Genomic DNA, 24,165 nt, shown 5'->3' on the forward strand with positions numbered 1-24,165 from the left:
CATACAAGGAATGTGAGCTTTCGGGAAGGAAAGTTGTCTTTTTTTTTTTTTCCCCTTTTTCTTTTAATTTCGATACAATTATTTTGCAATTGCTATCAGAATGTATTCGACGTAGAGACACGGAAATGGTCCAGATTACAGTAACCCATGATTTTTCACTGGATTTTGCAATGCTCGTGGCTAATGGCCAGTTGGTAACAAACTAATAATTTACATTATTAACGTCCAGTGGGTCTACAGTGGCCAATGTCCATTGCTTGTAAAATGCTGTTGCTTAATTCACAGTTTATCCAATATTAATATCCAGAAATGTTGGATGTTGAGCCTCTATTAAATGATGTACTGCACACTCCATGCTGACGAGCTGTATCTGCTGCCGTTACAGTATATATTCACAGAATTCTGCTGCTTGCCCGGCACAATGCAGAATGGATATAATCGTAACTAAATACAGGGAATCGAGAGGCCTTCTAGGTGCAATGTTACTTTTAACATCCTACCTGGAATCCCCTGACCTGATTACTTGCTTCAATATTCACATTATTCTTGATGTGTTAAATAAACTCACCTTTACTAAATATATAGATTTGTGTAGATCAGACGTTTGAATATGTGTATGAAAAGGTTACTTACCGCATCCACCACATGTTTTAGGATCCTTTTTTATTTTTTAATCTGTTACTGTACCGAACTGGGTTTTCTATCTCTTTCATTCTGTACACTCCTGTAGCAGATCAGATGGTAACAATCATATTCTAATTTATTCTTATTTACACAGAAAATGCCCAACATCCTCAGCGATGACCGGTTTAAATCCATGTTTGAGAACCCTGACTTCCAAGTGGATGAGCAGAGTGAGGAGTACCGGCTGCTGAACCCACTGGTTTCTAAAATCAGTGAGAAACGGAAGAAGAAACTAAAAGTAATGGAGTCCCTGCAATCCGAGGACCAGGTACTTACTACTTCCTAATATCTTTCGTTTGAAATGCCAAAGTCACGGATACATTCTTGCCTTTAACTCGCTAGTAACAGCACTTACTTGGGGTACATTGACCAATGAGTAAACATATTGACACAGAGAATAATTTATTGACTCTCCTAACATATTCCTTAACACATAGGAGGTGCTGTATTGCCGTTTTAAGAAACCATTCACACCTTACTAGTCAAAGTGGGTCAGAGTGTATATACTGTGGGTATAAAATACCTTTCGCTTAATAAATCCTGCTGCATTTTTTGTAATTAAAGGAACACTGTCATTAAAATGTAATTCTTTTTCAAGTTAAAGTTTTATTTAGGTGAGCTTGTTTGTGTGTTTTTGTAATGTGTAGGTATGTATACAGTGACTTATCTTTCCTGTCGCAAACATGTCATATTACCTATACATATATGCATTCAAAACCACATAATTACCTAAAGGTAAACTTTTATTAGAATAAAATATATTACATTTTTGTGACCCGATTAAGTCAATGCATTCCTGCAAGTAAGTCACTTTTTTCGTTTATTTATTTTTTTGTAGTTTTGCAATATTAGAGCTTGTCACATTTTGATGCAGCAGAAAGATAGGTCCTGCGCTCACTCCCATCACTACTGGGCCGGCAGCAAAGACTACAGTACACGTCAGCCCCAATATATAGTAAAAACCAAAGAAAAACAAGTTACCGGTGCTCTCTCCTTAATCCCTTTGTATCTTTTAAAATACATAGGGATTAAGGAGAGAGCGCAGGTAGCTTGTTTTTCTTTGGTATTTATAAAGCGCCAACAGATTCCGCAGCGCTGTCCAATTAGCGGAGAAACGTACAATATACACAGACAAATACAAGAGGTAGAGAGAGCCCTGCCCGTAAGCTGATATCTAGCCATTGGAGCTCTTTTATACAAAGTGCTTGGCTAGATGGCCCGTGAGCTTACAGTCTAAAGAATACAATGGGGATTTGAGACAAGAGGTAGCAGGGGAAGTTTGAAGGTGATGGCTGAAAGAGTTAACAGAGAAGCAGCTATTGGTAAGATGTTAGGGGAATGAAGAGGTAATTAAGTGAGCATCTCAAACAGCTGGAGGAGCATACCATATATTCAGGGGGAGCCTGGGTGGGGGGAAAAAATGCTGAGCTTCACTCAGTTTGAGTGTGAAGTGAGGCCTAAAGAACAGAGATGGAGATTGAACAGTTATATGAAGTATTTACAGCTGGGAGGAGAATAGGAAGGGGGGGGGGGGGGGAGGTTTCTGAGTGAGCCAGTAAACAGTGAAGAGAAAGGCAAAGAGTGAGTCAGGAGAGCTTCAAGTTGTATTATGTGAAACGACTTACTTCACAAGACCAAACATGTGGACCTGCTGTGACATCATTGCTATAAACTCACTTTATTGTTACCGACATGCATAACCGTGGTTTTCGAATGCCGAAAATGGGGCTGACAAGGCTATCCGCTCTGCATTCAAATCATGATATAAATGATATCTGAGGAAGTGAGTGCTGGAATAATGGGGGTTGGCTGAGATAAAGGATGGATAGAACAGCATGGGAATGACATAGAATGGGGGACTTAACTAGCAAGAAACTGGAGAATCAGATGACTTAAAACTGGCATAAAAGAGAGATAAGAATGTTGATTAAAAATCTAGGCTGAAATTGGACACTGGAATGAGGAAATGGAAGGGATATCATCAAGGGATAAGGAACTGGGTGGATGGATTGGTATGAAGGTATTGTTTTATAAGGGGACTTTCGTAAAGAAATAAGAATATTATGGGGGCTGGCATACAAAGAAAGAATGGTGATAGGAGAATCACCATGAAGGAGAGAGAGAGAGAGGGACAAGTATAAACACAGAGAGGCCACAGCAGGTTGTCTTAGGAGAGAATAGAATGTATAGACATTAAGGGTGTGAAAGATAGCATGCTGGCATGAAGATGGGTGAGGAAAGGGAGCAGCGATACAGAGTGAAAGAAAGGGTGGCATGGTGAACAGAACCATACAGGACTCAATTGGGCCAGACATGGTCACCAGTGGTCCCTGGTCAAAAACATCCCTCACCTGGGAATGTGCAGTGGCAGCATAATTATATCCCAGTCAGGAATGTTTAATCGTTGAATAAATTCTAAACAAATCACATTGAGTACTTCAAGTTGAGACATATGTACATTATGGGCAGGATAAAATAAAATCCATTATTTTAAAAAACATTTTGGTAACTTGTGAAAAATGACTTGAACTTCAAATGTTTCAAACTTGGTAGCGTAGTTGTAATTTAGTTTTTGTTTGTAATAATGTGTGAGCATGCATCTATCTCTCAAAGAGTAACTCTGCCTCTTTGTATGTGTTAAATACATCTGTCTTGGTGGCGATTGACGAGCTACAAATAGCTTGGCACGTGTGAGGAACTGTATTATTCCTTGAGCTGTCATTTGATTCTAATTCTGTCCCAAGGAGGAAGAGGAAGAACAAGAAGGAAGGCCAAGTGATGCAGAGAGTTCAGAATCTTCCGACGATGAAAAGGGATGGGTCGAGGAGGTCAGGAAACAGCGCAAGCTTCTACGCCAAGAGGAAAAAGACAGGAGGCAGGAAAAGGTGAAGGAGGACTGGCAAACAGCCCTGAAGCCTCAGTTTTATGAGATAAAAGCCGGGGAGGAGTTCCGCAGTTTCCAGGACACAGCCAAGAAACAGAAGCTAATGAGGTAACTGCTACCCTGCAGCTGTTTGCTACAAGTCCCATTGCTCTCACTGTCGCTCATAAATTTGGTAGCAAAACCGTTGCGCCTCTCACAGCAAAGTGTTTCTGCAAACTCTGCAACGTTGACATAATGACTACGCTTTAGATCTATTCCTTTTTTTTCCCCATTGCACTTTAATCCCTACGATATCCTAATACACTATATTACCTCTAAATATTAAAAGAAAATACAAATTTAATTTATTTAATTTTAATATTAGTAAAGTTAGAGTGTTACTTACTTGGCGCATGCCTTTTATAATAAACTTACCAGTAATCCAGTTCAGGACAGTCCCCACCGAGTAACTGCTCCACCTTCAGTGAGATCATCTCTCCTGATGACCTTAGGTCCAATCCAGTGTTTCCTACAGAGGTCCGACCTATGTAGCATGGACAAAAAAAAGCAAGAGTGCATGTATTCATGTCCATGGCTCATCAAGTTTGTTTAAAATGTATTTTATTATTATTAAAAGAACAAATCCTCCATATTTACTGTTCTAAGTGCCAAGTCTTATGAAATCCACGGACAGAGCAGACTAGCTTGTGCAATCTCCAATAGCTTTCAGTAGTTCCTGAAAGCTTTCTGTAGCTGCCAGTTTCTCCACAGACAGATCTGATAGCATTTTGTTCCCGGTGAGTGCTTATCTAATGAGCGTTGTCATGCAGCTCTCATCCAAAGTTCTGGCTTTTTGTTCTTCATGTCAACTTTATTCTGTAGGGGCGTTCTAGAGGAATAGGTAACCAAGGCTCTGTGAAAGAGCAGAGATACCTTGAAGTGCATTCTATTAACAACTTGGAAAGATTTCTATAATATACGAAACTTGGAGAGGGCCCCCATTGTCATTCAAACTAAGAATAGAAAGCCTTTTTCACAAAATGTCTCTGGCAATGCATTTATATATTGATAATCACTGAGCCCTCGATCACTGCCTGTCTTGGCTGTGATTGCTATTGCTGATCACTAATCTGTGTAACCCATGCAGTATATTTTCTATCTTTCATTCTCTCCTTCGTTCCTCCCTCAGTTTTTAACACATCAAGCCTTTTCACTAATCTTCATATGAAAGATTGATCTGATCTATAAAGAAATCCAATACTTTCACCCTTCAGAACTACTTCTCCCCAATTCCATACTTTACCCGCAACACTGTGCTTAGTCATCTTCTCTTCACCACTGCCCACCCATTCCCTTCTATAGTTATCACACAAGATCCAGCACATTCACTGAACACCAACCTCAAAGCTCACAAAATGTAATGATTTAGAAAAAAAACACCTCACCCAGGCATAAATAATTAGGTTTGGATACAGTATACGATCATACATTGCATAAGCCTGCCACAATGTCAGTGTACCCCATTCTTGGCAGGTCCTACGCTAGACACCTAATGATTGTTCTTATGAGATGAATCTACTTACTTGGGAACTACTTCCTCCTGGGACTCTCTGCAGGTCGAGGCAAAATAGGGCCCTGTAATGCGGCACAGGGAGGGTTGCAAAACCACAGAGTTGGCCTGGCTTTCCAAATATATTTACAAATGAAACCAAGACGGTGGCACTCACCTGAACATGCACACATTATAGGGTGCTGCTGGAAACAATTTATACAACATACAGGGTCCAGCGCACTCGCTCATTCGCTAAACAGTAGCTTCTAAGCTCAACATACCCAGGCAAAAATAATGGAGGTTTAGTAACCGTTTTTGATTGAATGATACATATTAATATGTATATCTCTACGCACTCCAGTCTAACCCTTTTGCAGTAATGTTAGCACAGCTGAAAACGGTGTTCTGATTAAAGAATTCATAAAACTGACCTTCATTAGACTAGTTTATTACTTAGAGCATCAGCAATTGTTGGTTCGATTACAGACTCGAGGTGGACAGAAACAAAGAACTTCTTTGAAAACTTGTTCTGAAATTAATCAGTCTATTCTTATTCTGAGAAATGAAGGCTATTCCATGTGCCAAGAAACCAAAGATCTCATACGAGGCTGTGCACTACCACCCTAACTGGCTCTAACCAGAATAAAAAGAGAAGTGGCAGACCCGGTACACAACTGAGGAAGAGGACAAACACATTAGAGTGTCTAGTCTGATAAATAGAAGCTTCGCAGGTTCTCAACTGGTAGATTAAAGGGACACTATAGGCACCCAGAAAACTTAATCTCATTGAAGTGGTCTGGGTGCAGTGTCCCCTTAACCCTGTAAAGTAAAACTTTTTGGTTTTAGGGAAACTGCAATGTTTACACTGCAGGGTTAAGACAGCCACTAGAGCCGCTCCCTTGATTAAAACAGAGTTTAGCTCTGTGAAACAACTCTGGACGACCTCACGCTTTGCATTAGATGTCCAGCTTCTTAAAAATCCTTATAGCAAAACATTAATTCAGTGCTTTCCTACGGGGAAGGTCTAATGCACACGTTTTAACCTTCGTTCGCCGGTGTAGGGGGAACAGAGGGACATTATAGTGTTAGGAATACATTTTTGTATTCTTAACACGATAGTGTTCCTTTAAGATGGCCACAAGTACCAGACACTGGACAGAGGAAGATTGGGGAAAAAAAAAAAGTGTTACGGGCAAATAAATCTAAATATCGAAGAATATTTATGAGATTCAGACCAAATCGAAAGATGCTGGAGCAGTGCTTGATGCCATCTGTCAATCGTTGTGATGGCTAACTTTGGTGGTGCTAAAGTGCGAGATTTATACAGGGTAAAATGGATTTTGAAGACAGAAGGCTATCTCTCCCGTTTATCCTGTGGCTGGCGCCTGATTGGAGCCAATTTCCTCCTACAACAGGACACTGACCCAAAACTATCTAGGGAAGAAGCAGTGAGCTGGTATTCTGACTTTAATGGAGTGACCTGCACAGTCAGCAGATCTTAACCATATTGAGCTGTTATGGGAGCAGACGGACCGTGTGGTACGTAAAATCCCATCATGCTAATCCTGAGGAGTTCTTCAGATTAGCTCAAAGCAAAGTTTGAAGGACACAATTATTATTTCACTGAAAATTCTTTTTTTTTTTTTTTTTATGGTATTGTTAATTACGATATTTCCTATTCAAACTCATTTCATGTATGTTTTCATGAAGAATAAGAATATTTGGGACCCCAAACTTTTAGCTTGCTGGAGTAGTGATTATAAACCGGAGAAGAAAAGTACATTTGGATTCAAGTGTTACCAAAAGTCATACAATGAATGAGCTCTTGTTTAGATGGTGGGTGCTATAGACATCTGGTTTTGTCACACCAGTAACAGAAATCCAATATAGAAAAGTGGTCCAGCATTCCTCCAGTGTAACAAGAGTATTTTATTTAGTATATAGCAGCAACATTTTGACTAACACAGTAAGGAGTCTTTTTGGGTTCCCTTTTCTTAGTTCTGTAGACTCTTCCTTAAATATATTTTAAGTATTTGATTTCAGCTCTTATCTAAACATGTATACCTTTCAAAATCTTCATTGTCACTCAAGATACAACAGAAAGTTTCAGAATGTTTAACTACTGCCTCATTCTGGAGCACAGATCGTCACCTAAAACATGGCAGAGGCAGATTTACTTACCTGGGCTTAGTGTACCGCAGATATCTCCGTTATATATTTCTCCTGGGCAGCAGCATTTCCCTTGGGATAACTCTAGATTCAGTGCTTTCCTTCACTATCCTCATTAGCTAATAAAAATGCTCTGTTTGCCCCTTTGCAAAGCGATTTTTCACTTACTGTGTATCAACATTTCTTCTGCGTGTGCTAATCGTTTCCTGTTTGGATTACCTTAACACCTTACGATTGTTAATCTGTTTGTCTTGCCTATTATTTTGAACCTGTTCTCTACTTGGCCACGAGAATACTTGTATTTTCCCTAGGCAGCCCTTTTTCCATATGCTTCTTACACCAAATATCATCAATTACATTACTATGTTGCATTCAACATCCTCATCCTTACTTTCAAATGTCTCGATTTTTCATTTACATCCTGAGTGAGTTTCCTCTCCAATAATCTGCTATACACAATGCTGTGTCCATAAGTACACCATGTTGTTATAGTAGAGGCCATTGCTGTGTCTTTATATTACAGTTCTATTCCTTTTTGCCCTCTATCTTTAGAATGACACTCGGCTGTGCATTGGCCAAACATGGATCTTGATGTTTCTGTGTGTACACCTGAAGTGCAGCACTGTGCGATTTCACCATTGTAGTAGCGCACAGTCTCCTGCGGCAGCGGCCATCCTTAGCTTTGGTAACTGTAGGCATAAAGCATAATGGTAAACTCTTATCTTAAAATTAAATAAAAGTTTCTAGGTATTTGGCAGCTAAGAATATACATAGCTATGTTATCTTTAATGGAATACCATGTACTACTATATGCGCAAAACAGGAGCTCTTTAAATGATTGACAGTCGTTCTCTTGGGCACATCTGCTGTATACCACGATAGTGGATTGACACAGGCACCTGAGGGATACGCTTTATGGTAACAAAGATAAAACAATGAGACAGCAACCTTAAAAGAGAATCCCTCAGACTCTTTTTAAAATAAGACAAGTAAAAACAATAAAAAAAAGGCTGCGCCACACTCAGTGATAAAAAGTCCAGTTAAAAGGAAAAAGTCCAAATATTATATCCTTACAAATGGTCTTTGATGGTAAGGTCTTCTACTGTTGTGGTGGATCCACTTTATATGAAAGATAAAAAGAAAGAGAAGGACAACCAATGGTGCAGTATGTAAAATTCAAGTGTGGACATAAAGGAGTAATAGTATAGAACTCACATTTGCCAGAGCTAATATCCAGCTCTGGGGTGAAGCGCATACAGCGGTTTAATCCCCGCTTATGGGATATAAATGGGTTCTTCTCCGTCACTAATGTCCAATTCTCGGGATAAAAAGAGACGACCAATAGTGCTCACTGTATAGTAATATTAATAAAAGAATAAAAGGATGTACTTACAAGACAAGAGCAGACCAACTGCTCTGTGATGACAGCGTGGGTGGATTTATCCCCACCTAAGGATTTCTTTTAGTACAGGACACTTCCAGGGATGTTTTCCAAAGGTTTTATAAAAAAACAATAAAAGATGAATAAGATAATACTAAAAAGCCAGGGTAAAAAAGGTAATGTGTCTATAAAAAAGATAATTGGCACAATAAGATGACCAAAAAGTCTTTAATATATATATGAACACAATATTAAATATCCATAACGCGTTTCGTCAAAAATACTTTTTTGAAAAAGTCTTTTTGACGAAACGCGTTATGGATATTTATCCCATAAGCGGGGATGTTTATCCCATAAGCGGGGATTAAACCACTGTATGCGCTTCACCCCAGATAACTTACGCCAGCTAAGTTATCGTAATAGCCAGATTGGAACGCGAGGCAGCGGCCGTCCGCCCCGCTCTCCTCCTGTGTAGGCCTCAGTACCCAGAATGTCTCTCCAGGACCTAGATTCACCCGGTAACGGGTGCTCCAGCTACATCGGGACAATCCAGGACTCTGTACCCCGAACCTGTAGAGTTCTCATTTAGCACAAGGTGGGTATTTTCCCCAGAATCAGCCTGATTCCTCAGGAGCTCCAGTGACCTGCAGCCTGTCGGCATGGCCGCCCGGCCCCGTCCCCCGGCGCAGCCTTTTTTATTGTTTATACGCTTTATGGGCCTGATTGCTGAACAAGCAGACGACTAAGCTCATTTATTAGTGAGAGGACATCTACCCATTGATACATTGCAGTACATTTTATTTCAGAATATACACCCAAAGACTTATAACACACACTGGAAACAACAGTGGTAGCTAAAATAACATTTTTATCTGACTGTTAACTATACAAATAATGACACAAACATCACAGAATTAGTCATTTCAAATGTCACATTCCTCTGTGCAGGTCTGTGTCTCTTTTAACATGTCCATACCCCTCATTGTAAGCTAAAGACACTAAATATACAACGCATATGCACTAGATATACAAAGCACAAAAGAAGCAAAAATATAAAACAATACGTAATATGAGAGATTATGTTTGTGAAGAGGGTGATACTGGCTGTCCTTGCATTTCTTAGATGGATTCAAGCTAAGCCGTGGGTTGACTCTAAGACAAGATAAGTGCAGAGGGTTTTGAAGGTTGTCCAAGTGGGTTTGCCCATGTAATTAAGATTTTTAAATTAGGCTTCCAAGCAGTTACTCTTCGGCCTAAAGGACTCTGACCTGCATTTAAGTTAGCCAGAGAAGTTGGCTCAGTTCTTCATTATTTTCCATTTGTTTAGATGGGGTTGTCCTGTTTTTCTTTGGTATATGATGAACTTCGGTGGAGACCACAAGTCAAAGCCAAACATGATGAAACCTTTGAATATATTGTGTTATTTATTTAACGCCGTGCTAATGAATGATACTAAATTTTCAGGCCGAAGTAGACCCGTTGGTTTTTAATGCCTTCCATAAATAATGCAAGGTATACATGCTATGGGGCCTGCTAAATTATCTCATCAGAATGTATAATGGAAGAATTGTCTAATGCTTTCAATGAACATATGGCTTGCGGTGTAGCGGAGAGCCGATCTTGCACAGCTATTCTCCACTAGAGATTCCAGTGAGGCTCAGGAACAAGGTGATGTTAAGTCCATAGGCAAGGTTTCCAGCAGGTAAGGTAATACAGCAGTATCCCCATCGCAATCCCAATAACTGGACGACACACAGTTTCAGGAGTAGACTGACAAGCTTTATTCCACAGTTCCTTATAAAGCCCTCTCCCATGCAAGGGAGGAGGTTCTAACACTTAAGACATTATCCAATCTCTAAGTAGTAACCTCCCACAGATCTCCTCCCCTCCTCTAGCATCATAATCCCCTTATTGTGTACACAGTTTTCCCCGAGTTTTGGATGTACCCTAAATACTTGGGGTACATCCACAAATTCAACATCCCCAGATAGCTCTATTCTGGGGGACCAACATACTTAAAAATTAGCCCATTCGGATGAATGGTTCGTGAGATATGGGGTTCCAAAGATTTGACCGACCGCATGGGTAAAGTATCCGAAAACAGTTCCATGCATTTTGGCCCTGCAGTCGGTCACAAACAAGGGAATGAAAACAGGCGAATTGCCTGTGTTATAGAGCCTGGAGAGGGTTTGAATGAATTCCCTTGTTTATGGGGCTCTTTCTACCGAACGGCGGGTCATTCGGTAGTTTCCATACGAATTTCTGGAAGTATGGAGGTCTCAGCGGTGTTTGCCTAGTCAAGTGTCCGATTTTAGTTCCAGACACTCGACGGCAAAACACCGCTGTTCGGTAGTTTAAGATGGCCGCCGCCACGTGTTTGTTTCCCGAATGGCGGCCACCCAGAGGACAAAGACCACACTGCACTGATTGCCAATTACCTGTTTGCAACATTGTTGCAAACGGTAATTGGAGGCACACTCATTCCTGGGTGGTCTGGTTGTTCGGTAGTTTCATTCCCTTGTTTTATTTGAATGATTCTACCGAACAACTAGAGGAATACAATTCTTTACATACATTTAACTGTCATTATACCCGGATACCATGCTTTCTATACATGTACATACACATTAAACCAGCCATATGACCAAATACACTTATTCTCATACATGTCGTGGGACAGCCCGGTACCAATCCGCTACATGCGGTATGGGAATTACTACCTGCCACCTACACAAAAAATTTGGTAAACATTTCCAGACTGACAGGTACACAGATCAGAGGAGGAATCACTTCAGAGGGTCATAATGTTAACATAAGCAACTGCTATTTTAGAAAAATTATATATATATTCACAAACCCAACCCCCCCCCCCCCCCCCCCCCCAATTCCCAATTGATAGAGATGAAACTGAACAAGGAATAGAGCAGTGCTAAACAAACTAAGAACACTAGGATGGGAGGCAGCACACCTTATAATAGGGGAATCCCTTCAGCCCCACCCAAAAAACTAGAACAAGTGAAACAACAATATACAGGTAGTGCCAAGAAAAACACTCCAAACGCAATAGTATATAATAATAAGAGCAATAAAAAGAGTCCACAATAAAACTTGAAAGAATAATTCCAAATGGTACGGCACAGTCTCAAAGGTGGCAATAGATCTTCTAGTCCTGGTATGGGACTTTCTTGGTAGCTTTGCTTAATAGCAGCATATGAAAAGGAAGCAAAAACAGAGACAAACCAATAGTGCAATATGCTAGTTCGTGGTAGGACAAACGATACTTAGATAACATGTCAACTCACATATGGTATAGCTATAACCAGCTCTAGGTAAAACAGCATGCAGAGGTATACAATCCCCACTTGCAGGATATCCCTCTGGTTTTGGTACACAGTAGAATGATGGTAAATCACAACTGGATAACGATGAGGTAGATCATATGGAATGACATAAAAAGCAGCCAATAGTGCTCTCGATATAGATAGGTAAGTATTAATAAGGTAAATAAAAATATACTTACAATAGAGTGAGCAGGCTAATCTGCTCTATGTATCAAGCCTGGGTGGTATAATCCCCACCAAGGAATGTGGTCCACATTAGGTAATGGGTCCAGATGTCGGGTAAAAGTATAAAAATAAATAATAATAAGTTCTAAAAATATATGGCTAAAAGGCAGGTAGTGAGGTAGCCAAAATACTTTATTTTAACAGCATAAAAACCACAACGCATTTCTCCCCTTAGGGCTTACCACTTGAGAAAGCCCGAAGGGGAGAAATGCACACACACATACATTCGACGAGTGCCACAATGCCGGTATACACCACTTTCATCAGATCCTTTTCAAACAACCTAAAGTCTGATCTTATGATCTTAACCCACTTATTTGGAAAATCCATCCTCCTGGGGCTCTCTGCAGTTCAGAATGATCTATAACTCTGCTCACCAACCTTTTAAACCAATATATCCGAGCACTAATTATTGACACAATAGTCCTCTTAGTGTTAGACCTTGTGGTACATTTGCTACAGAATATATCATTCTCTGGGAGGTAATAAAATTACTTTCGGTGATCACGTGAAGGCTTCACGTAGTGGGGAGTTTGTTTTTGTTTTGTTATTAGGTTGCAGAAGAAGCGGACATACTGTGCCCTTTGTGCTTTCACTTGTAATGAATAATGCGAGGGTGATTTGGAAGGGGGAGGTGGACGGATGTGCGCTGCAGTTAAAATCCATTCCTGTAGCAAGAGTGGGCAAACAAGAATTCATTATGACAAAAAGCATTTCATAAATGATTAAGGGGGGGGGGGGAAGAAGACTGAAAATAACTGGCTGGGAAAAGAACAGTACAGTGAACGGTCTGACAGGCAGACCGCATTAGCATTTAGTGATGCTGAAATATTTTCAAGTATTGTATGATGTTCTATATTTATTGAATTGGGTTGGGTTTTTTTGTGTTTTTTTAAAACATACATTTAAAAATAGATAATCAAGTACCTCCCTCCTAAAGGATGATCTGTGTACAACTAGGCATGAAAGGACGAGTTTTTTATAAGCAAGAATAGAAAAAAAACATTACGTCTATTGGGAGGCCACGTGTCTTCCTATAAAGGAGCACTGCATTAGTGATCATAGCACGATACTGGAGCTGTACATTGATTGCCCACGGGCTGAGCACATTTGCTGAGGATGTACTGATGGGTGGTTCACTATGATGCAGAGTTGCACTAATGGGTGATGCATTGTGATTTAGAGCTGCGTTGCTGGGTAGTGCACTGTGATTTAGTGCTGAATTCGGGGTGCACTGTGATGGAGCCTTGCACTTAATGGGTGGTGTACTGTGATGGAGCGTTGCACTGAATGAGTGGTGTACTGTGATGGAGCGTTGCAGTGATGGGTGGTGCACTGTGATGGAGCGTTGCACTGATGGGTGGTTCACTGTGATAGAGCGCTGCACTGACGGGTGGTGCGCTGTGATGGAGCGCTGCACTGACGGGTGGTGCGCTGTGATGGAGCGCTGCACTGACGGGTGGTACGCTGTGATGGAGCGCTGCACTGACGGGTGGTGCGCTGTGATGGAGCGCTGCACTGACGGGTGGTGCGCTGTGATGGAGCGCTGCACTGACGGGTGGTACGCTGTGATGGAGCGCTGCACTGACGGGTGGTGCGCTGTGATGGAGCGCTGCACTGACGGGTGGTGCGCTGTGATGGAGCGCTGCACTGACGGGTGGTGCGCTGTGATGGAGCGCTGCACTGACGGGTGGTGCGCTGTGATGGAGCGCTGCACTGACGGGTGGTGCGCTGTGATGGAGCGCTGCACTGACGGGTGGTGCGCTGTGATGGAGCGCTGCACTGACGGGTGGTGCGCTGTGATGGAGCGCTGCACTGACGGGTGGTGCGCTGTGATGGAGCGCTGCACTGACGGGTGGTGCGCTGTGATGGAGCGCTGCACTGACGGGTGGTGCGCTGTGATGGAGCGCTGCACTGACGGGTGGTGCGCTGTGATGGAGCGCTGCACTGACGGGTGGTGCGCTGTGATGGAGCGCTGCACTGACGGGTGGTGCGCTGTGATGGAGCGCTGCACTGACGGGTGGTGCGCTGTGATGGAGCGCTGCACTGACGGGTGGTGCGCTGTGATGGAGCGCTGCACTGACGGGTGGTGCGCTGTGATGGAGCGCTGCACTGACGGGTGGTGCGCTGTGATGGAGCGCTGCACTGACGGGTGGTGCGCTGTGATGGAGCGCTGCACTGACGGGTGGTGCGCTGTGATGGAGCGCTGCACTGACGGGTGGTGCGCTGTGATGGAGCGCTGCACTGACGGGTGGTGCGCTGTGATGGAGCGCTGCACTGACGGGTGGTGCGCTGTGATGGAGCGCTGCACTGACGGGTGGTGCGCTGTGATGGAGCGCTGCACTGACGGGTGGTGCGCTGTGATGGAGCGCTGCACTGACGGGTGGTGCGCTGTGATGGAGCGCTGCACTGACGGGTGGTGCGCTGTGATGGAGCGCTGCACTGACGGGTGGTGCGCTGTGATGGAGCGCTGCACTGACGGGTGGTGCGCTGTGATGGAGCGCTGCACTGACGGGTGGTGCGCTGTGATGGAGCGCTGCACTGACGGGTGGTGCGCTGTGATGGAGCGCTGCACTGACGGGTGGTGCGCTGTGATGGAGCGCTGCACTGACGGGTGGTGCGCTGTGATGGAGCGCTGCACTGACGGGTGGTGCGCTGTGATGGAGCGCTGCACTGACGGGTGGTGCGCTGTGATGGAGCGCTGCACTGACGGGTGGTGCGCTGTGATGGAGCGCTGCACTGACGGGTGGTGCGCTGTGATGGAGCGCTGCACTGACGGGTGGTGCGCTGTGATGGAGCGCTGCACTGACGGGTGGTGCGCTGTGATGGAGCGCTGCACTGACGGGTGGTGCGCTGTGATGGAGCGCTGCACTGACGGGTGGTGCGCTGTGATGGAGCGCTGCACTGACGGGTGGTGCGCTGTGATGGAGCGCTGCACTGACGGGTGGTGCGCTGTGATGGAGCGCTGCACTGACGGGTGGTGCGCTGTGATGGAGCGCTGCACTGACGGGTGGTGCGCTGTGATGGAGCGCTGCACTGACGGGTGGTGCGCTGTGATGGAGCGCTGCACTGACGGGTGGTGCGCTGTGATGGAGCGCTGCACTGACGGGTGGTGCGCTGTGATGGAGCGCTGCACTGACGGGTGGTGCGCTGTGATGGAGCGCTGCACTGACGGGTGGTGCGCTGTGATGGAGCGCTGCACTGACGGGTGGTGCGCTGTGATGGAGCGCTGCACTGACGGGTGGTGCGCTGTGATGGAGCGCTGCACTGACGGGTGGTGCGCTGTGATGGAGCGCTGCACTGACGGGTGGTGCGCTGTGATGGAGCGCTGCACTGACGGGTGGTGCGCTGTGATGGAGCGCTGCACTGACGGGTGGTGCGCTGTGATGGAGCGCTGCACTGACGGGTGGTGCGCTGTGATGGAGCGCTGCACTGACGGGTGGTGCGCTGTGATGGAGCGCTGCACTGACGGGTGGTGCGCTGTGATGGAGCGCTGCACTGACGGGTGGTGCGCTGTGATGGAGCGCTGCACTGACGGGTGGTGCGCTGTGATGGAGCGCTGCACTGACGGGTGGTGCGCTGTGATGGAGCGCTGCACTGACGGGTGGTGCGCTGTGATGGAGCGCTGCACTGACGGGTGGTGCGCTGTGATGGAGCGCTGCACTGACGGGTGGTGCGCTGTGATGGAGCGCTGCACTGACGGGTGGTGCGCTGTGATGGAGCGCTGCACTGACGGGTGGTGCGCTGTGATGGAGCGCTGCACTGACGGGTGGTGCGCTGTGATGGAGCGCTGCACTGACGGGTGGTGCGCTGTGATGGAGCGCTGCACTGACGGGTGGTGCGCTGTGATGGAGCGCTGCACTGACGGGTGGTGCGCTGTGATGGAGCGCTGCACTGACGGGTGGTGCGCTGTGATGGAGCGCTGCACTGACGGGTGGTGCGCTGTGATGGAGCGCTGCACTGACGGGTGGTGCGCTGTGATGGAGCGCTGCACTGACGGGTGGTGCGCTGTGATGGAGCGCTGCACTGACGGGTGGTGCGCTGTGATGGAGCGCTGCACTGACGGGTGGTGCGCTGTGATGGAGCGCTGCACTGACGGGTGGTGCGCTGTGATGGAGCGCTGCACTGACGGGTGGTGCGCTGTGATGGAGCGCTGCACTGACGGGTGGTGCGCTGTGATGGAGCGCTGCACTGACGGGTGGTGCGCTGTGATGGAGCGCTGCACTGACGGGTGGTGCGCTGTGATGGAGCGCTGCACTGACGGGTGGTGCGCTGTGATGGAGCGCTGCACTGACGGGTGGTGCGCTGTGATGGAGCGCTGCACTGACGGGTGGTGCGCTGTGATGGAGCGCTGCACTGACGGGTGGTGCGCTGTGATGGAGCGCTGCACTGACGGGTGGTGCGCTGTGATGGAGCGCTGCACTGACGGGTGGTGCGCTGTGATGGAGCGCTGCACTGACGGGTGGTGCGCTGTGATGGAGCGCTGCACTGACGGGTGGTGCGCTGTGATGGAGCGCTGCACTGACTGGTGGTGTTCTGTAATGGAACATTGTATGATGGGGGGTGAATTAAGAAGGAGCGTTGCACTGACTGGTGGTGCGCTATGATGGAGAGTTGCACTGATGGTGTGATAAAGTTGTGCTGCTCGGGGCTGCTCTATGATGTGGTGCAGGAGTAATATGTCATTATTTGTGTATTTCTCAACCCCAATGTTAATGATCAGTGATATAAAGAGAGTAATTAGTATTGTGCAACTTAAAGGGACACTATTTACCTGAACAACTACTGTTTACTTTCCAATGGGAAAGCATTGAGATTGGCTGAGATAATCACTTCTGATGATATCAGCCAAGGAGGTGGATCCGGAGTGAGGCCATCACTGGCGGACCCACGTGCAGCTGAAAATAAGGTAGGGTGGTTATTTTATTATTATTATTATTATTATTATTATTATTATTATTATTATTATTATGGTGGATACGGGGTGGTGAGGGGGTCAGCAACCCTTTGTGTGTTTTTAACACTGTAGTGTTCCTTTAAATCATGAATTAAATCACCAGTCAGTAAGTCATGATTTTTAAACATAAAGACTTATTTATGCTGATTTTTATAAATGTAGTATTTGCAACCAGATGAAGATTTCGTGTTTAGAATAATACATTTTCAGATAAGTTTAACAGTTCGTTAAAATCACTGTATGAAATCTTTCTGATACACCACTATTTAATGGAATAATTAAATGGACAGACATTTAGACCACTCCACACTATCCTCCTCTCCTGCTTTTTTTTTTTTTCTTCATTTTTAATTTTTTTGGGGGGTAACCAAATTAGTGTCACAAGCAATCACGCTAAAGAATAACAGTTTGGCAGCCAAATTCTCTCCATCCTTTTGAAAAAAAGTAGAATTTCAGACTGAAGCAGAAATCGCTGTACAGTCTGTGACTGATCTCTTGCCATACTGAGACATGAGGCTTAACTAACTGCACACATATGAGACGTTTGTACAAGGCATTGGGAGAGAAAGAGCAGAGCTCAGGACATTATGACCGAAAACCCACCAAACCGATTGTCTTGAAATAGCAAAATGGTGGAAATGATGCAAGTGATTTCTTTAAGGCGGGAGGGGGGGGAGAAGAAAATGCTTTCTAAGAGAAATTACTCGATATCCAAGTTTTACTAGCATGAGCTGGTTTGAAAGGCTAAAATTCTAAATGTACTTATTGAGCAGATGCGCCTAATAGGCTTTCAATAAATTTTGATTTTTAAAAGAGACCCAAAGATAAGCAACCAATAAAGGCACGCTGGTTAAGTGAACAGATAACATATATTTTGCACTATTTGGCAGTTTGGTGAAAGGGTTAATGTTGTATGTTCCAACTGTTACCATCATGTCCTTTACAAAACAGCTGAAGATGAAATTCTAGCAAATTGTGCACCAGCGTTAATGTTGCCCCATCTCAAAAATAAAATAATCATGTCAATTAGTAATTTGATTATTTGAGATATTCTTAGTTGAGGGTATATTACCAGTTCTTTTCATTGCGTCAAATAGGCTTCCATAAAATATTTGGCAGACTGTGTTCAAAAAATAGAATAAAATTTAGCCGTTGGCTTTGTAGTTTGCATTAGTGGAAATCGGAATCGTGGACATGTTATTGGGTTATTTGAATGAATTATTATTATTTTTTGTTTGTTTTTATTGTATTTTATCAGATACGTACGTTTCAGACATGCGCAGTTCAATGTAAACATTGCAAACAGTTCAAGTTGCGCTTAATACGAAGTATTGTAGTGAGAAATGGGAGCATAGAAACATCAGGCCTGATACAGTTATGTTTATCATAAGTACAATACTGTTCACGTAAAAAAGCAATCGTAGATAATGCATCATGTCTGCGAGTTCCGCATGTGTATCAAAGAAAACACTTATAACTACTAAGTGACATAACAATAGTGTGTTCAGATAGAGCAAACAGTAGTGAAATGTAACTAATATTAGGCTGGATGGGTGCGTGCGCTTCTTCGTATGTATTTTAATCATGGTAGCTATCAGGTAGGGTTCCAGTCAGTCTCCCATTTGTCCCTGTGGTGCAATTGGTTGAGGTGCTGTAACAGTTAAGGGTGCCATGCCCATTGCTGGCCTGGCCTACTTCGGGTCCTCCCAAGGCTGACATTGTCAGTGTTCATGATTGCGTCTATGTCCTGGCCAAAGTGAGTTGTGTTCGGTAATGATTTGATTGTTGGATCTACGGATCCCATGTTGCATGTCCAGAGAGGGAGTATCCAATCTCCTCCATGGTCCTGATGCATTCTACTCTAGAAAACCATTCCTCTATTGGGGTGGAATTTGTTGTTTCCAGCATTTAGTAATTAGGGCCTTGGCCTCTGTTCACAAGTAAAATTTGAACGAGTTGCGGTAAACTTTTAGAGGCTTCGGGGATAGATGTAGAAAGATGTCCAGAAAGGAGTGTGGTTTCGGTGTTGTGGCTAAGGCAGCTGTCACCTCTATAATGGTACTCCAGAATGTGCGCAGTACTGGACACTCCCACCAGATGTGTTGGTATGTGCCCCTACTCCTCTCGCATCTCCAGCACAGATCTGGGACAATGGGTATATGCGGTGGAGTCGCGTAGGTGTCCTGTACAATGTGCTGATCAATTTATAATTGGCTTCAACTAGTGGGATGCTTAGTGTGTTTTTGTGGGTGATACAGAATATTTTGTGCCAGTCAGATGGTGTGAGTGTGAGTCCTAGTTCTTGTGTCCAGTCCTCTGTGTATTTGGGCAGGGATTTGCAAGCTGTGTCCTGTAGGATTGAGTGAAGTAGAGAGCGTGGTCTTTTCAATGTGCGGGGCTCTGAGCACAAGGTCACAAATGAGGTGTGGGGCAGTGATGATCCAGGTTTGTTCTGTATTGTTGATATGAATTGTGTTAGTTGGTGTTACCAAAACATATCCATGAATGTTGGCTGTTCCCGGGGGCAAAGTTCTGTGAGTGGTCTGATTTACCCCTCCTCAGCCCCCCCCTGCCAGGTGGAATGCTGGGGAATTATTAGTTATTTAGCGTTAGTAATACAAACCTGTATTCCTAGTGCTATAGTATCCTAATGCATGATAAGTTTGGAGCAAAAAACCTGGAAATGTTTTTTTACTTACCTTTTCTCCATCACTGAGATTCCCTTTGTGCCACCACCCGCTCGTCCTCCCTTGGCATTATCTGACTGTCTTGCAGTTGGCTATTTAAATGCTCCTCAAAAGGAGTAAGACTGATGCGTGTGAGCGCGAGGATTGCACGTGCATCCAAATGCTTCTCATAGGCTTTAAATGCAATGCTTTCCTATGAGCTGCAACATTGCCACTAGAGGTGAATTTAACCCTGCAATGTAAACATTGTGTTTCTAAAAACAAATTACAGAACCACAGCGCTCCAGACTCCTTCATTGACATGAAGTGATATGCGTATACTTATTGGTCCTATAGTAGATGGAAGTTGTAATATAAGCAGACCCGTGCATGCTTTTTGAAGATATAAATAGCAATACCTACTACCTACTTTTTCTAAATTCCCCCAAAAAACACCCCTATCTCAAAAATGGTACATTTGCTTGTAGCAGCACTAATGGAAGTGTCCTCTGTTTACATGTTTTTAAAGCAGTCACAACAAAAGGAAAATTCGGCGGCATCAATGTGAAGTTTATTCAGCTGTCCTTAAAGGGCCTCTCATTAGCAGAATAACGAGAATGTTACATAACAAATGTTGCAACGTGACTATCCGCTAACCTCACTTCTAAAGCATTCATTTGCGAATATGCTATTTTTCCAAATTGTTTACATACTGTTTCGCCTCTCCTAGCCCTCCAAGTTCATTTTTAATATGGTTTTCACCCCTCTGTGGACTGGCTAATCTCGGAGCTCTGTAAGGCTGAGCAGTACTTTTTATTTTATATCCGTTCACTGTGTTTAGTAATACAGAGAATCATTTTAATGCGACGATTCCTACTTGAAATAGCGGACAGTCTTTTCTGGAATCTGAAGCTTCCAAGGTTGTTCAGCTCATGCAACACAAGTTGCGTTTTCCAGCTATTTATTACAGATAGCGTTTCGAGGTCAGGGGAAGAAATGTTTTCTTTTTCAGAATGTTGTGATAAGTTGTTTATGTTTTACGGAATGCAATAAGTAATTTCATTCTCACACATTAAAGGGGAAAATTGCATTTGAAATTAAATATGTGCACGCATGACATAGATCTTTTAATTAGTGTGTACACCCAAGAAGGACTTGGATTTATTTGAGTGGACAGGGTGATACATGATTATTTATTGGCTATATAATAAAGTATAGTAATTTTATCAAAGGAGCAAACCAAGCTTAAATTTTCTTTATCTTGATCATCATACGAATAAATAAACAACCAGAATTAACACACAGGTGCAGGTGGAAACGTCGTCTGGGTTTGTTATGAAGTTATCTGTATTTTTATATTAGTCAGTGAAGACATACGTTACAGTTATGTAGTTTGATCTTTCTGTTAATGTTTTATACAGAGGTTGCCATTCGATGTAGTGTTGAGGTGACTCAAATCACTGTCAGTATGCTACGTGTGCACACTGCACAGATCAACTGCCTGAATCGTGTGTTGTGGGAGATGGTAACGGTTCTATTGTGACATTTCTCCCATTCTGACCTGTGGTTTATTGTCATTGACACCTTTACCTGTACCTTGTGTCTCATCTGTCTCGTCCGTCTTAAATTAAAAGCTTCTTAAATTGATATTGCCGTTTGTCAATTGAAAAAAAATTATATAAAAAAAAAAAAATCAAAGGAAATAAATTAATATATTCGTTCACACGTAAGAGATCTATACATGTCATTGAAACACTAAATGGTAGCGTTTAATCTATGTTGCTGTGTCATGCAGGAAAACACTTGAAGACCGCCTCAAGGTAGAGGAGAAACTTGGTACGCTGAACGTCTCAGACACCGCAGTGGGTAGCAAACAGCTAACATTCACTTTGAAGAAGGTAAGGTGTTTCCAGAATTCACATAAGCATTAGAGGTGCAAGATTTTTATTAATTATTTGTCGCTTTCTTACTAACAAGCATTTGGATATGTGCGCTTGTTAAAGTCTGAATCAGCGTTATACGATTTCCTCTTTGTGAAATATTACTTTGTGCGTATGTTTGAAGTTTCGCATCACTTTACAAATTGTTGCAAATCAATTCTACTGTCAAGTTCTCTTTAAAAAAAAAAAAAAAAAAACTATATAATATTTCTTTTTTTTTTTTATCATAGTTTAATTTCCCTAGACAATTTTTAATTTAACAGATGTGATTTTTGTTTTCTTTTTTAATGGTAGCATTACAAAATAAACACTTTTACTAACCCTGAAACGGTAATTGTGTGGAAAAGACAAAGTAATTGCAAGTTATAGACCAAAATAGTGGATTCGGATATATTTTTTTTAGCTTAGCTAGTTTGACCTGACATTTGCAATTCTTGATTTAGTGGATAATTTCCTGTTAATATAAGTTCATCTGATGTTCTCCAGATTGGGAAAGTTTGAGATTTGTTTAATTTATCTGCAGTACTGGTTACGTTTGATAATTTATCCAGGAAAAGGTTCCCTTATGATTCTAGATAATAATGTGAAGATCTTGGTCCTCACTAGGAGAGTACAGTAGAGCCATCTAGATTATATTTTATTCATACAGTGACACATCGTTCTGACGGAGCACTGAGGGCTTTATGTGAAGCATTCAGATAATTTGCTCATGCAACCCTTCCAGTCTTATTTTAGATTGCCCCACCATGAGAGTGCAAGACAAGAGCCGGCCGTGTAGATTACACCAGTTGGCTTTCTTCATGCAGTGTTCCCCTGCTCGGATTTCCTGCTAATTTTAATACCATGTGTTATATATTTAGCCTATACATTTCTAGATTAGATCGCCAGACACACACAGTGAGCAAGCGAAGATCTGGTTATTGGTTACAGTATTCCTGGATTTCCCAGTGCAGGTTGCATTCTCTCTAATTGCTCTTTTCACGTTGTTTCTTTTATGAATGTATGCTAGAGAATGCTTTGTACTGAACTATGTTTTATAGGAAAATATTGCTGTAGATGAGTTCTGGGTACATTTAATCCACTAGATTGAAGATTGAGTGGTCTCCAGAACATCGAGGTGGCATTATTTTCCCCTAATACACACACTACACCTTTATGTAAAGGTACATAATACATGGTCTAGATTTTGCGCCATTTCACTTAGAGAACTGACATGGATCATATTACATTATAAATATATTCTTTGCTGTTTTCTTTACAATTTTTCTTTTGGTGTTGAATGTTCATACTTACGACTTGTTCATGTGTGTTTTATTTTTTTATTTTTCTCCATCAGTCCGAACAACAGAAAAAGAGACAGGAAGCTGAGAAACAGCACAAGGAAGAGCGGAAAAAGCTCCGCCGCTCTGCAGGACACCTCCGGAGCAAGCCTGCCAAAGGACGGCCATTTTATTGATTGTCCTATATGTACTACCAATGGACGGCCATTTTATTGATTGTCCTATATGTACTACCAATGGACGGCCATTTTATTGATTGTCCTATATGTACTACCAATGGGCGGCCATTTTGGACGGCCATTTTATTGATTGTCCTATATGTACTACCAATGGACTGCCATATAAAAAACATTAGTTTTGTACATTCTGCAGAGCATAAAATCTATGAGCTAAAAGGGTTCTGTATATAACATTAAAATGGAGAATTTTATATCTGGTTTATTGTAAGTGTTTTTGACATGAATATGCCACACATGTACTTGAATGTGTTTTGTGTATGAATAATTCCTAAAGTAAATATGCAACTTTTTGATATATTTAATTTTAGTTTATTCTTGAGTGATAAACGTGTAAGATATATCAGGTTTTATGAGTAGTCAGATAATAGAAGGGAAAATAAGAGTATCGCAGTCATACGTTTTTGTCCATTGGCAAACAGGATTTTGGAACCAGACGTTTTTAGAAGAATCCCCTCGTTTTCAAGCCTAAAATGTTTCTAAACCACACACTGCTGATCTAATGCATTATACTTGATAGAGAGATGCTGTCCTGCATTCTAGTAACTCCAGAATTCTGCTAATGCAATATAAAAAAATTATACATTGTGATACAATACTCGTATTGTGAAATCAGCTTCAAGCGTTACCTGATTGAACAGGTACATCAACTTCATGATTAACAAATGACCTCTGACCTCCAACAAATTCCTACCATTTGTTTTAATAACTGCTGCGACCGCCTAAAGCAAGCGTGTCAAACTCAAAAGCTAGCAAGGGCCAAATAAACCAGGTTTACGTTTATGTGGGCTGCAGAAATAAATAAAAAAAAATGTACATTTTCATAGAAACATAGCAAGACTGATGAGTTCTCCATAGACAGAGCCAGTTC

At 42.9% G+C, this 24,165-nt stretch overlaps 1 protein-coding gene across 1 annotated transcript in view; it reads left to right on the forward strand.

Moving 5' to 3' along the window:
* Positions 1-23,488, forward strand: part of NOL10 (nucleolar protein 10) — a 72,251-nt gene extending 48,763 nt beyond the window's left edge. The window contains exons 18-21 of the mRNA XM_063442161.1: positions 779-952; positions 3,429-3,676; positions 21,634-21,736; positions 23,115-23,488. Coding sequence (XP_063298231.1) covers positions 779-952; positions 3,429-3,676; positions 21,634-21,736; positions 23,115-23,234 — 645 coding nt within the window. The 3' untranslated portion in view covers positions 23,235-23,488. The remainder of the gene's footprint in view (positions 1-778; positions 953-3,428; positions 3,677-21,633; positions 21,737-23,114) is intronic.
* The last annotated feature ends 677 nt before the right edge of the window (positions 23,489-24,165 follow it).

The sequence above is a fragment of the Pelobates fuscus genome, chromosome 2 (assembly GCF_036172605.1).
Source record: "Pelobates fuscus isolate aPelFus1 chromosome 2, aPelFus1.pri, whole genome shotgun sequence".
Taxonomy (NCBI): domain Eukaryota; kingdom Metazoa; phylum Chordata; class Amphibia; order Anura; family Pelobatidae; genus Pelobates; species Pelobates fuscus.